Consider the following 14,838-nt stretch of genomic DNA (forward strand, 5'->3'; position numbering starts at 1 on the left):
AATAAAGCACTGATACTTACTGATGACTACAAGAGTGTGTGCAGTGGAGGAAGACAGTATAATGAGGCATAGGTTTGCTTTCATTGGGATAAAAGGGGTTAATATGCGACAGGCGTGGGGATGGTGTAGGTAACTGAGTCCGGAGGCACTGTAGATGGACGGGCAGTGGGGATGGTGTAGGTCACTGACTCTGGAGACACTGTAGGAGTGTTGGCCATTGGGATGGTCTAGGTCACTGACTCTGGAGACACTGTAGGAGGACAGGCGTGGGGATGGTGTAGCTCACTGACTCTGAAAACACTGTAGGAGGACGGGCTGTGGGATGGTGTAGGTCACTGACTCTGGAGACACTGTAGGAAGATGGGCGTGGGATGGTGTAGGTCACTGACTCTGGAGACACTGTAGAATGATGTGCTGTGGGGATGGTGTAGGTCACTGATTCTGGAGACACTGTAGAAGGATGGGCTGTGGGGATGGTGTAGGTCACTGACTCTGGAGACACTGTAGGTGGACGGGCTGCTCGGCTCACCTTTGCTCCCACAATGAATCCAGCACCTGTGTTGTTCTTGGCCAGGAGGCTTTCAAATGGTCTGAGTTGGTTGGGCAGGTTTTCGATGTATTTGTCCTTTCCTTCTGCCTGAGGAGAAAATGTAGAGAATGGGTGTCACTGTGGTAAACTCAGGTGGTTAGAAGCAGCTCTGGTGAGCTGAGCCCTCCTCTTTTGTACCCGCCAATCGGAAGCAGCAGTTCCAAGGTATGGAAGACCTCCAGAACTTATCACCCCTTGTTCGAGGAAGAGCCTGGTCCATCAGATTGAAAAGAGAACTGGGTGTTGTTCAGAAGAGGAACACCCTGGTCCATGTACAAGACAACATGGAACACCCGGCAATGATGACCCACCAAACAGAGGGAGGACCACCTGGGACCCAATAAAGAGAAGGTCCACTCTGATAGGCAGCAGGTGGACCCTGTTGGATGTCATGAAGACATGACACACCCTACACAAATATGACCCCGTGGGGTGCCATACAGATATGACCAATTGGGTGTACAGCAGGAGGACCCCATGGGATACCATGTGGAGATGACTCACCATACTATACAGTTTTAGGACCCTATGGGAAACTAGGCCGACATGGTCTTCCCTAAAATCTATATCTCACTGAAGGTGGGTTGCAACAAAGAAGACTCCATCAGCAATGAAGCCCACTCCATGCTTATGTCCATCTGCACAAAGGTCAGGCTGATTCACAGACCTAATCTGAGACAAAATCCTAAACGCACTACTTTTGGTATTCACAGAGGGTATTTAGTAGTAGTAAAGTTAGGACTACTAACTTTACAACTACTAACTTGAGACAAAGTCATAAACATACTACTTTAGGTATTCACAGAAGGCATTTAGTAGTAGTAAAGTTAGTAGTCCTAACTTTACTACTACTAAATGCCTTCCGTCAATATCAAAAGTAGTAAGTTTAGGGTTTTGTCTCAGATTAGTTCTGTGAATCTGCCCCATAGTAAGGCATCTTCCATGAGGGCGGTCTCCACCCCAGGCTCAGGGTCATCAGAGGATAATCGCTATCTCAAGCTCTTGTTCTCAGCATTTAAAGTCTGCCATGGTTTTATGTTTAGTATACACTCACTGCTGTTCCTTCTCCCCATCTTTCATCCATTATCACTCTTCCCTACTTTCTTCTCTACAACAATGGAGTTCCTAGTCAGAGGAACCTTTTCTCCCATTAGCCTTTTTGGTTTGGGTCTGCTGTACCAAGAGATCTGATTGGCTAGCTGAAACCAGGAGAAAGATGTTACAGCTGCCATTACAGGACATGAGGACTCGGTCCCTATTTTTTTAGTAGAAAGAAAAATGGGGTTCGGAGCCAATGTAGACATACCCTCACCCCCTAGCACTTGTGTATGGGGGGTTACAGAGGGAAGCATGCATGGTCCTGCGGTACCATGGAGGTGAAGCTTGAGCTGAGCAGCAGTACTGGAGAAGCGTCACTGTACCATATATTAAAAAGTAAATGTATATATACAATGTTAGGTGGGGGTCTGTGGGTGATTGGCATCTGTGGAGGATTAGGGCTCCGGCAAGGCACTGTGCCCAACACCCACTACACAGCACAGGAGATGGGTGCCTTCCAGAGGCTGTTCATATCCGGGGCAACAAGATGGGTGCTTCCAACGCCCACCGAGCACAGTCAAACATGATGCTCATCAGTGGAATTGGCTGAATATGATCAAAAAGCCCCAGAAATTAATTTAAAAAAAAAAGTTGAAGTGGCATCACAGTTAGGTATTATAAGATAATTTTAACTTATGTCCTTCATTCAAACCCTGAAGACTGGAGCAAATTTTTAACCCCTCTTTTTCAATACTGTTTCAATACTGGGAATTTACCAAAATCCTGGCGAGGGAGCATTGTGGTCCCCTTTTAAAAAAAGGTTCTAAAACAGAATTCAATTAACTGCAGACAAATAGCCTTTCTGGAAAGATCTTTGCAGCATGTGTATAATTAGACCACCTAAAAGAATGGGCATTCTCGAACAATGTGATTCCTACAACACAGGCTGGCTTCGCCCAAAGCATTCAGTCACAGACAATATTGCTATCCTTCAGGCTGGCCTTGATAAATGTAAATGTAGGTGTAATTATATAGCGCAACCTGTCACCCAAAGGGCATCCTGGCGCTTGCTTAGGGAACCTGTCCTGGTATTCCCCTGTGAGATAGCCCCGGCAGGGTATCCACAAGGTGAAAGCCAGGCATCCCGCCGCGAGGGGCCGTCGTGGAGATTAAGCAAGCTATTGCCCAGAGTCGCAGAGTGTGAACCCGTGAGCCGAGAATTGTCAAGGCCATGGAATTTTGAGCCCGAGACCCACCGAGGCGGGGAATCGAACCCTGGTCCAGAGCCAATCTCAGCTTCCGGGTCTACCGCCTCGAACCACTGAGCCACACTTCTCCACGTAAGTATGTAGTTCTAAAATCACAAATAGTTTACTGCGATTTTATTAACTTTTCAACTGCTTTTGACAGCGTGGATAGGCCAAGGTTATGGAAAAAGCTAGAGAGTTTATGGATCCCCCACGATCTCCTTACAATAATCATATCTTTGCATACAGCAACATGGTGTAGCGTCAACATTGGGGAAGAAAGACCCCTAACTAGTCCAATCCCCGTGATGAATAGTTTGAATTAAGGATGCCTCCTCTCCCCCTTGTTCTTTACCATTTATATAAGCAACCTACCGGGGTACATTTCCCAAATTAATAATTTCCCCCCAAAACTACGGCAAAGTGATATCCATAGAATAATGTACGCAGGCGGCATTGTTAAAATCGATCGTACCCCAATTGGTCTACAAAGTAATTTAATCAAATTAAATAGATACGCAAAAGAAAACTTTTTCGTCCCTAACATCTCTAAAATAAAAATGTTACCTTTTAGAGGAAGATGGACATTTTCGTCTTTCACCTGAAAACTGGGAGGTAAATCGATTGAGATAGTGGAAGAATACAACTATTTGGGCCGAATCTTTTCGGATAACCTTCAAAACGCTTTCCATTTTCAGCTCCTCAGGTGAAAGGCAGCCTCCCATGTTGGAGCATTACAGAGATTTTATTCCTCAACTGGGAATAGACACTTTAAACTCCTGCTGGATGTCTACAGTATGAAAATTCCACCCATTTTATCTTAAGCCTTGGAATATATATATAAAGATTAAAATCTGGCAACCAGTAAAAGTGAAAGAAGGGATTATTTTACAGAAACTGTAGGAAGTCTCCAAATCAGTCCCTGTTCATGCCTTATGCTTCAAGCTTACCTTAACGAGCACATATGCTCGAGCTTTATCTACGATACTGTGAGCTTTTAACCTTTTATACGCAGCTCCCGGCTCCCTAAGACATATATGAAAATTTGTGACTTTTAGAGAAGAATCGGCAATGCATACTTTTAATAGGAATCTTAAAGTAGCCCTCGAGGCATCACAATGCAAATTAGCACTTTTGCAGGCCTGGTCTATAGCGCATCTGAAGCTCTTTTTTAAAAAATATGACGTGGAGAGTAAGCTTTGTAATAGATAAGGAGCACTGTACACAATTCGAGTATTACAAACAAATTGCGGAAAATATAGTATGTAAAACTCTCGAGCGCTATTTACAGTTTCCGCTACAAAGTAGAGTAAGGTGCTGTATTCATCTTATGCGACTAGGAATCTTCTCTTTAAAATTGTATTCTTCCAGATGGGATTCCCTTGAACATTCTTCAGGTATCTTTGATGTGTGTAACGGTGGAGTACAAGACCTTTTCCATGTAATTTTATCTGTCCAAATCCGACTTTGGTAGAGGCTCGACAGCGTTTTATAAAACACATCCGCACTAGATACAAAGCTATTTTAACTCAAGATTTAATTATGCTTTGCAAGTCTCCCTCAAATTAATTTGTTTGCTATAACTTGTTTAAGTTTATATAGAGTTTTTCAAAGTTGTTTTAAAAATACATAAATCTAACAATCATAAACTCATGTATTTTTTTGTCAATTTTAATTTACTATGCCTATAATGAGTTTTAAAACAGTCCCAAAAGTATAAATACAACGATTTGATATTATGTATTTGTGGGTCCGCGGTGCCGATGCAAAGTGTGGCACCTACGGAGCGACGTGTCCAGTTGGCAGGATTTCATATGTGGAACCGCAACCTGGTATGTCACCCGCTAACCCACTGTGGTGTAAAACTGTGTCAGGAGAAAACATCAAGGCAGCCACTATGGAACTAACATGACCACAATGCAAAGCGAGAGCACGCCCACCAAGGCAGGACTTATTAACACGCTGCCAGTGCGGCGTTAACTTTGCCATGATCTCCACCAGCCAAGCCAGTGAACAAGGGAAAAGACATTCCAGAAACGCGTATGGCTATGTTTGGCATATTGATGTGCTGGGACTTACTATGTTGAAGCCTCACAGTCTTGCCATTAAAAAGAATTTAAACACAGCACGAGTGGCACTTCTAATTGGAAGCTTTTTCGTTTGGATATATATACATTTATAAACTGCTTGATAAAGGAACTTATGAACTATTGAATGATATACATGTTCCTGATTGTAGTTTATGTATATACTTTGCAGCTGCAGCTATTTAATGAAATTTGGACAAATTAAGCACTTTAAGTACTGTGCACTTTAAAAAAAAATCCTGACTGGGAAGGAATTTTATGTGAAGGCACATACACACTTTAGAATTTTGCACATAATCATTACCAAGATATGGTATAAATGAGATAAGATTGGCAATGTATGATAATTGAAATATATGTATTCAACTCATTATAAGAGATATTCTTTATCAACCGAATATAGGAACATATATTGAGGCGAAATCCATAATTGGAGAAGACAAAAAGTATTTATACCAGTATAATGATCTATCAAATGTATTAGTTGGCCATATCTGGTAGGTAGCTAGTACTTGTCACTTTAACGGAATAGATTTGAGAATAAATTCTGACTGGGAAGGATTTGGGGTAAAATGTTCACTTATTTTATGTGCACATATAGTTAATGATATGTAAAGAAATGAAGCATTTTTGGAATTGCACTGTATCGTGCAGTAAAAAAATGTGACTGACCAATTGAAATATTCACACTGCATAAATACCAATATGGGTTTGTGTTAGACCTGTCTGACTTTTTGCGTAGTCCCTCCAATTTATTATTTATTTTGTCCCCTTTTTGCCCCTCATGCCTTTATTTATTTTTGTGTCCACTAGATTTTTCAAGGTGTTGGTCTAGGGGATAGGTGCTCTTTCGCCCTCATAGTTTTTCACCTCAGGCCTAGAGGCCTTTCCTGACAGGAATTTCCTTGGAGTCACAAAATGGTGGCTACCAACTGTCACAACTGTCATACCTGGAACCTGTCCCATAGGATAGAGTAGGGCATTCCAGAACCTTCTGGTCCCTTCTGGACCTCTGAGGGTCAGCCTATAAAAGGCGGAATGCTGGTCAGCCATTTTGTCTTGCTAGTGAGGAACAGCTAGAGTGAAGGCTGAGGTCTGGAAGGGGTAGGGTCCTGAAGGGTGGACTGCTCTACAAGGGTTGCCCTCTGTCTGGGTTCACCACCCCCCCATTCCTGTTGTCCTAGTCGAGTTAGTTTTGTCCTGCTGACCCTGGACAGGGAGGTGCCCCCAGTTAGGTGAAGGGGTTAATCCCAGTGGACTGTGGAGCTGCAGAGATCCCTGTTGTGGGAACTAAACAAGGAGCCCTCCCCTGCACCTGTTCCTGTCCAGTATGGAGGGTTAGTGGGTTTCTGCTGCAACTAGAGATTTGGGGGACCCAACCGTGAGGGATTCCACCTCTAACCTCCCCTCTCTATGGTGTGAAGCAGGTTCCTGCCCTGCGTGACGCTGAGACCCCCTTACCGGTGTCTGGTCCTGCAGCGTGAGAGCAAACCTCCCCACTCGTGAGAAAGAAGAGTGGGGTGTCCGGGTTTATTGGGGCTGAGCCGTTTGCCCTGATTCCGCCGTGAGCAGGTACCTCTGGGGCACCGATCGCGCTCCTGTGAAAGGAGGAAAGGGGGCTGGGTGTATAGTGCCCGTTGCCACTGCGCATACACCAAGTTGACCTGGTGATCTTTCACAGGATGGGCCTAGGATCGAGCAGGCCCGCTGCGGAGCCACAACCCGCATCAGGCAGGCGGAGCCGACTCTGTTGCTGGTCCGCTACTTTCCGCGTATGCCCGATTGAGCCTTCGCGGAGGAAACGCCAACAGCAGCCGGTGAGGAGACCCAGGGGGAGCGGCTCCGTCGAGTGACTGGCTTCCCGCCTAAGCGCTGAGGTCTACAACCAGCTGGGCCCCTGCTTCTCTGTGAAGAGAGGGAGCGGGGAGGCCCGGTTTTCCGAAGGAGAGCGCCTTTAAGCAAAGGGGTGTGACTGATGGCCAAACTTCCATGTGCACACCAACAAGTAAGCTGGGAAGCATAAGGGGTGGTGAAGGAGAGCTAATTGTGCTCCTATTTGACTGACCTTAGTAACAAGAAGTGGCGCAGCATTGGTTGATTTCCCCCTATGACAAAGGGGTAGAGGAACTGCCAGACAATCATACCCTGTATGCCAACAGGTTATATAATCCTCCTGTACACTAAAGGGTAGAAAGGTGACAGAGGCCTAAAACCAGTCAATTCGTATATTCTCTCACAGCCCTTGGTGTCTGTAACTGATGTCAACTTGTACTGAGAAAGGGTGGGGCTGCTTAAGAGGTTGATATCCTGTGCTGGGAAAGGCCAATCTGTTTCCTGGTGATAGATTGTCTGGGGGAAATGGTAGTTAACTGACAAGGACTTGATTTTAAAAGAAGATTCGGAGAGGGTTAATTGAAGTACAGTAAATTTACACCTGAACTGTTGAAATTTATAGATGTTTACCTGCTATATTTGATAAAGTGATGAGGTTAAGAGTGCTGAAATGTATTGAACTGTAATTTCTGAAGACAAGAGAGCAAAGAATATTTTTATAAACAAGCTCGTATTTTTACACAAACATTGGTGTAGTGTCATTTTTGAGTGATATTGCATTGGATTACTGCCGGGTGGTTTGCAACCTTTACACATATGCCTCTATTGATATTGTCTTACCCTAGGCCAGGCTACCCTAGGTGACCTGACATCTGTAGGTTCCAACAAGTTGGTGTCTAGCGGTGGGATGGTGACTGTGGTTGCAACTACTCTGTAGTAATTGAGTGTAATCCACTAGACTACACCAGGAGTTTTCTCCTAGCGGCCCTCCTAATTTTTACTTTAGCTTTTTCCAAATTTGTTCCTGGTGGTGGGGTGGAGGTAGCTTCAGGTTGCCCTTGCAACTCAAATTTCCTTGTGTGTGTAACTTTGTATTGCCTTCTGCAAAATGGAATTTGCACTGGAAAAACTGGACACTTATTCTGTGGCCCAGCTGAAAGATTTCTGCCAACAAATGGGGGTATTTTTTAAGCATGGTGCCAGGAAGGGGGAACTCCAGACCAGTTTAAGGGCTTGAGCGGAAGCACTCAAAGAAGGGAAGGAGGAGGATGAAGGGACAGACCGGGACCCGGTTGTGGAGATAGATGGATTATTCCACTCAGAGGGGGAAAACCTACTCCCAGGACCAGTGTCCTACTCCAGGAGGGGCAGTAGTGTCTCCGGGGGAAGCTTGACTGAAGCAGAGCTCACTGACAGGAGGGAAATGAGGCAATTAAAATGGGAGTTGGCTAAGCTGGAGCAGGAGAAGGAAGAGCGGAGGATGGCTCATGAATTTAGGTTGAAAGAGTTAGAACTTCAGACCCTGCAACGGGGATCCTCCCCTGTTATGAATGGTGGCAGCGAATCCAGAGAAACAGCCAGGGAGTCCAGACCCTATTTGCCTAAAGACCTCATTGCTAGCTATAGTCAGGGGGATGACATAGCCAAATGGTTGGCTGCCTATGAGGTCTCCTTAAGAGCCCATGGGGTGCAGGAGAAGCACTGGGGGGGCGGGTTGTACAAGTACATGCCTCCTACTGGTCGGGACACCTTGCTGCCCCTGGAACTAGAGGAGCAGACTAACTACCTCACCATGAAGCTAGCCTTGATCAGGAAGTTTGGGTTAACCCCAGAGAAATATCGCCAGAAGTTCAGGGGGAGCCACAAGTTAAGCACCCAGAACTGGGTGGACTTCCTTGATTATGCAAGAAAGGCATTGGAGGGCTGGGTAAAGGGCAGTGAGGTGAAGGATTATGAGGGGTTGTATGATCTATTTTTGAAAGAGCACCTCCTCGAGAAATGCTTTCCCGAGCTGCGCCAACACCTGGTGGACAGCAAGCTGACCAATCCCCGGAAGCTTGCAGAGGAGGCGGACATCTGGGCAAGTACCCGGGTGTCCTCAAAGGGGACTGGAGGGGATTCCCAAAAGGTCGGACAGGGCGCCCCTCAGAAGAAGGAGGGGGGAGATAAAAAGAGGGAGTTCTCTAAAGGTCCCCAAAACCATTTCCAGGGAAAGGGAACAGGTTTCATCCCTAAGGCTAACCCGCCCAGAAACCCTAATCCTGGCCAAAGCCAGCAGCCAAGGGTTCTCCACTGTTTCGAGTGTGGTGGTGTTGGACATTATAAGGGAGATGTCAGATGCCCAAAGAGACCACCCCCTCCCACCGGAGGAAAACCACCGGGAGTAGCTAGTGTAGCGCTCGGGGAGGAGTTGCCCTTAGATAAGGGGGGTGAGTGGGCGGGTGTCACCTTAGTGTCCCTGGGAGAACGGGAGATGGTTCCTAAGATCCAGGTGCCCCCAAATACTGCTAAGTATGGGCTATGGGTCACCATCAATGGCCAGAGAGGGGAGGCTCTGAGAGATACAGGAGCCAGTATGACTATGGTGAGAAGTCAACTGGTGTCTCCATAGCAGGTGGTTCCCCATGTACTCCACCCCGGCGCGATGGCTGACGGCAGAATGGGCCACTATCCCGTGGCTGAGGTTCCCTTTGAGTGGGAAGGGGTTGCAGGTTCACTTCGGGTTGCCGTAAGCCCTGCCGTGCCAGTTGATTGTCTGCTGGGGAATGATATGGAGCACAACGCTTGGAGAGAGGTGGAATACCGGACGCACTCTGCGATGCTGGGTACACCTGACTGGGCCTGTGTGAACACAAGGTCTGCGACTGCCCGGAGAGGGAGTTCGCCTGGGTTGGAGCCTGGAACAATGGCCCAACCCGCTGCCAAAAAGGGACAGACCCGAAGACAGGAAGAGCCTGCTTCGGCTTCCGCACCCCATGTGACAGATCGGCCACCTGCGGTGGTGGACCAGGAGTCCGTGGAGGGGGAAGTAGTCTCTCTGGAGGACCTACCCATCCCTGCTGAGTGGCATGTGGAGGGAGGGCCTTCCAGAGAGGAATTCTGTAAGGGGCAGAGGGAGTGCTCTACCCTTGAGAGACTGAGGCGACAGGCTGAAGCCCAGGCAGCAGGTGACGTTACGGGACACTACCACATTTACTGGGAGGATGGACTCCTCTACAGTGAACCCAAGGTACCCTTACCTGGTTCATCAAGGGCCTTGGTAGTCCCGCAACAATACCAAGCCTTTCTGCTGGAATTGGCTCATGCTATACCCTTGGCAGGACACTTAGGTCAGGACAAGACCTTTGCTCGGCTTGTCCTCCACTTTTACTGGCCAAAGATGAAAGTGGCGTCAAACACCTACTGTCGGACATGTGTATCCTGCCAGGCCAGTGGGAAAACAGGGGTGAAGCTGAAAGCTCCTCTGGAACCACTTCCCGTCATTAGCACCCCCTTTGAAAGGGTGGGCATCGACATTGTAGGGCCATTGGATCCACCGACAACAGCTGGTCACAGGTTTATCCTGGTTCTGGTGGATCATGCCACACGGTACCCAGAGGCAATCCCTCTGAGAACTGTCACTGCACCTGTGGTGGCTAGGGCCCTAATGGGGATCTTTATCCGAGTGGGTTTCCCCAAAGAAGTTGTGTCTGACAGGGGGACCAACTTTATGTCAGCATACATGCGGGCAATGTGGAAGGAGTGTGGAGTGACCTACCGGTTCACCACTCCTTATCACCCCCAGTCGAATGGACTGGTCGAGAGGTTCAACAAAACCTTGAAGGGCATGATCAGAAGTCTGCCCGAAAGCCTGCGGAGGAAATGGGACGTCCTCCTACCCTGTTTGCTATTTTCCTACAGGGAAGTGCCACAGAAGGGAGTGGGCTTCAGCCCCTTCGAACTTCTGTATGGGCACCCTCTACGTGGTCCTCTCAGCCTGGTGAAGGATGGTTGGGAGAAGTCTCCCAGGAAACCCCCCCAGGATGTGGTGAGCTACATGCTGGCTTTCCGGAGCCAAATGGTGAAGTTGTGGAAGCAAGCTTCTGACAACTTGGAGGCCAGCCAGGCAGTCATGAAAGAGTGGTATGACCACAATGCTCACCAGGTGGAATTGGAGCCTGGCCAGAAAGTGTGGGTGATGGAGCCTGGAGAGCTTACTGCCCTCCAGGATCGCTGGACAGGCCCATTTGAAGTGTTGGAAAAGAAGGGTAAGGCCACATACCTGGTGGACCTTAAGACCCCTCGACAGCCCCTACGGGTGCTGCATGCCAACCGACTCAAACCCCACCATGAGAGGCCTGAGGTCATCTTAATGATGGTGACTGATGGGGGAGAGGAAGCGGAAAGCGAACCTCTCCCGGACTTGTTCTCGTCTCAGGAAAAGGATGGGTCAGTGGAGGGAGTGATTCTCTCTCCCACCCTAACTCCTGAACAGCGGGAAGACTGTCGCCAGATACTGGAGCAGTACTTTACGCTGTTCTCCCTTGTCCCGGGAAGGACTCACCTGTGTACCCATGATGTGGACACAGGGGACAGCCCACCAGTGAAGTCAAAGACCTACCGGCTGTCCGACAAGGTGAAGACTAGCATCCATGAAGAGGTTGCCAAGATGCTAGAGCTAGGAGTTATAGAACCTTCCAACAGCCCTTGGTCCAGTCCGGTGGTGCTAGTGCCAAAAGCCGCTCCACCTGGCACCACGCCAGAACTGAGGTTCTGTGTGGATTACCGGGGACTGAACTCAGTTACAAAGACTGATGCTCATCCGATCCCTAGGGCGGATGAATTAATTGACCGGCTAGGAGCTACCCAATACCTAAGTACCTTTGACCTCACTTCAGGGTACTGGCAGATCTCCTTGACAGATGGAGCAAAGGAAAGGTCAGCCTTCTCCACGCCTGAGGGACACTTCCAATTTTGCGTGATGCCCTTTGGGCTCAAAAATGCCCCTGCCACATTTCAGCGGCTGGAATGGAGGGTTTCTCCGCTGCTTATCTGGATGACATTGCTGTCTTCAGTAGCAGTTGGGAGGACCATCTGCAACATTTGCAAGCAGTTCTCCAGGCCCTGAAACAAGCTGGATTGACAATCAAGGCCAGCAAATGCCAGATTGGGCAGGGGTCGGTTGTGTACCTTGGACACTTGGTGGGTAGGGGGACAATGCAGCCCCTGCAGGCAAAGATTGAGGCAATCATGGCCTGGGAACCCCCCAAGACCCAGCGGAGGTCCGAGCTTTCCTGGGCCTCACAGGCTACTACCGTCGCTTTGTGAAGGGATATGGCACTATTGTAGCGCCCCTCACAGAGCTCACCTCCAAGAAACAACCTCGACGGGTAGTTTGGACGGAAGCTTGTCAGCAAGCTTTTGAGAAACTGAAGCAGGCAATGTGTGCAGCACCGGTCCTGAGGGCCCCAGACTTCTCCAAGGAGTTCATTGTCCAGATAGATACATCAGAACATGGCATTGGGGCAGTGTTATCGCAACTGAATGAAGAGGGCCTGGATCAGCCTGTAGTCTTCCTATCCAGGAGACTGCTTCCCCGGGAACAGAAGAGGAGTGCAATTGAGAGGGAAGCTTTTGCGGTGGTGTGGGCTCTGAAGAAGTTGCGGCCATACCTGTTTGGCTCGCACTTCCTAGTTCAGACTGACCACCGACCCCTTCGTTGGCTAATGCAGATGAAGGGGGAGAATCCCAAGCTGTTGAGATGGTCCATCTCCCTACAGGGAATGGACTTCCGGGTGGAACATCGACCTGGAGTGGACCACGCCAATGCAGACGGTCTCTCTAGGTATTTCCGCCTTAGTGATGAGGACTCCCAAGGGGTTGGGTAGCTCTCCCCACTTTCAGCTGGGGGGGACGCGTGTTAGACCTGTATGAATTTTTGCGTAGTCCCTCCAATTTATTATTTATTTTGTCCCCTTTTTGCCCCTCATGCCTTTATTTATTTTTGTGTCCACTAGATTTTTCAAGGTGTTGGTCTAGGGGATAGGTGCTCTTTCGCCCTCATAGTTTTTCACCTCAGGCCTAGAGGCCTTTCCTGACAGGAATTTCCTTGGAGTCACAAAATGGTGGCTACCAACTGTCACAACTGTCATACCTGGAACCTGTCCCATAGGATAGAGTTGGGCATTCCAGAACCTTCTGGTCCCTTCTGGACCTCTGAGGGTCAGCCTATAAAAGGCGGAATGCTGGTCAGCCATTTTGTCTTGCTAGTGAGGAACAGCTAGAGTGAAGGCTGAGGTCTGGAAGGGGTAGGGTCCTGAAGGGTGGACTGCTCTACAAGGGTTGCCCTCTGTCTGGGTTCACCACCCCCCCATTCCTGTTGTCCTAGCCGAGTTAGTTTTGTCCTGCTGACCCTGGACAGGGAGGTGCCCCCAGTTAGGTGAAGGGGTTAATCCCAGTGGACTGTGGAGCTGCAGAGATCCCTGTTGTGGGAACTAAACAAGGAGCCCTCCCCTGCACCTGTTCCTGTCCAGTATGGAGGGTTAGTGGGTTTCTGCTGCAACTAGAGATTTGGGGTACCCAACCGTGAGGGATTCCACCTCTAACCTCCCCTCTCTATGGTGTGAAGCAGGTTCCTGCCCTGCGTGACGCTGAGACCCCCTTACCGGTGTCTGGTCCTGCAGCGTGAGAGCAAACCTCCCCACTCGTGAGAAAGAAGAGTGGGGTGTCCGGGTTTATTGGGGCTGAGCCGTTTGCCCTGATTCCGCCGTGAGCAGGTACCTCTGGGGCACCGATCGCGCTCCTGTGAAAGGAGGAAAGGGGGCTGGGTGTATAGTGCCCGGCGCCACTGCGCATACACCAAGTTGACCTGGTGATCTTTCACAGGAGGGGCCTAGGATCGAGCAGGCCCGCTGCGGAGCCACAACCCGCATCAGGCAGGCGGAGCCGACTCTGTTGCTGGTCCGCTACTTTCCGCGTATGCCCGATTGAGCCTTCGCGGAGGAAACGCCAACAGCAGCCGGTGAGGAGACCCAGGGGGAGCGGCTCCGTCGAGTGACTGGCTTCCCGCCTAAGCGCTGAGGTCTACAACCAGCTGGGCCCCTGCTTCTCTGTGAAGAGAGGGAGCGGGGAGGCCCGGTTTTCCGAAGGAGAGCGCCTTTAAGCAAAGGGGTGTGACTGATGGCCAAACTTCCATGTGCACACCAACAAGTAAGCTGGGAAGCATAAGGGGTGGCGAAGGAGAGCTAATTGTGCTCCTATTTGACTGACCTTAGTAACAAGAAGTGGCGCAGCATTGGTTGATTTCCCCCTATGACAAAGGGGTAGAGGAACTGCTAGACAATCATACCCTGTATGCCAACAGGTTATATAATCCTCCTGTACACTAAAGGGTAGAAAGGTGACAGAGGCCTAAAACCAGTCAATTCGTATATTCTCTCACAGCCCTTGGTGCCTGTAACTGATGTCAACTTGTACTGAGAAAGGGTGGGGCTGCTTAAGAGGTTGATATCCTGTGCTGGGAAAGGCCAATCTGTTTCCTGGTGATAGATTGTCTGGGGGAAATGGTAGTTAACTGACAAGGACTTGATTTTAAAAGAAGATTCGGAGAGGGTTAATTGAAGTACAGTAAATTTACACCTGAACTGTTGAAATTTATAGATGTTTACCTGCTATATTTGATAAAGTGATGAGGTTAAGAGTGCTGAAATGTATTGAACTGTAATTTCTGAAGACAAGAGAGCAAAGAATATTTTTATAAACAAGCTCGTATTTTTACACAAACATTGGTGTAGTGTCATTTTTGAGTGATATTGCATTGGATTACTGCCGGGTGGTTTGCAACCTTTACACATATGCCTCTATTGATATTGTCTTACCCTAGGCCAGGCTACCCTAGGTGACCTGACATCTGTAGGTTCCAACAGTATGGAAATATCAATGTGATGCAATCAAATGTGGATTTATCCATATATTATGCCTCGTTTGCACAGTAGGAAAGTCTTTCAACCATGTCTAATAACCACATGTGTTGTGAAGCACTTGTCACTTTAAAAGAACCGATCAA

At 48.5% G+C, this 14,838-nt stretch overlaps 1 protein-coding gene across 1 annotated transcript in view; it reads right to left on the reverse strand.

The window, feature by feature from the left end:
• LOC147736660 (glutathione S-transferase P 1-like) overlaps nt 1–14,838 on the reverse strand; it is a 63,025-nt gene that overhangs the window by 11,905 nt on the left and 36,282 nt on the right. Inside the window, exon 3 of the mRNA XM_086953801.1 lies at nt 530–637. Coding sequence (XP_086809927.1) covers nt 530–637 — 108 coding nt within the window. The remainder of the gene's footprint in view (nt 1–529; nt 638–14,838) is intronic.

The sequence above is a fragment of the Lissotriton vulgaris genome, chromosome 1_2 (genome assembly GCF_964263255.1).
Source record: "Lissotriton vulgaris chromosome 1_2, aLisVul1.2, whole genome shotgun sequence".
Lineage (NCBI taxonomy): Eukaryota > Metazoa > Chordata > Amphibia > Caudata > Salamandridae > Lissotriton > Lissotriton vulgaris.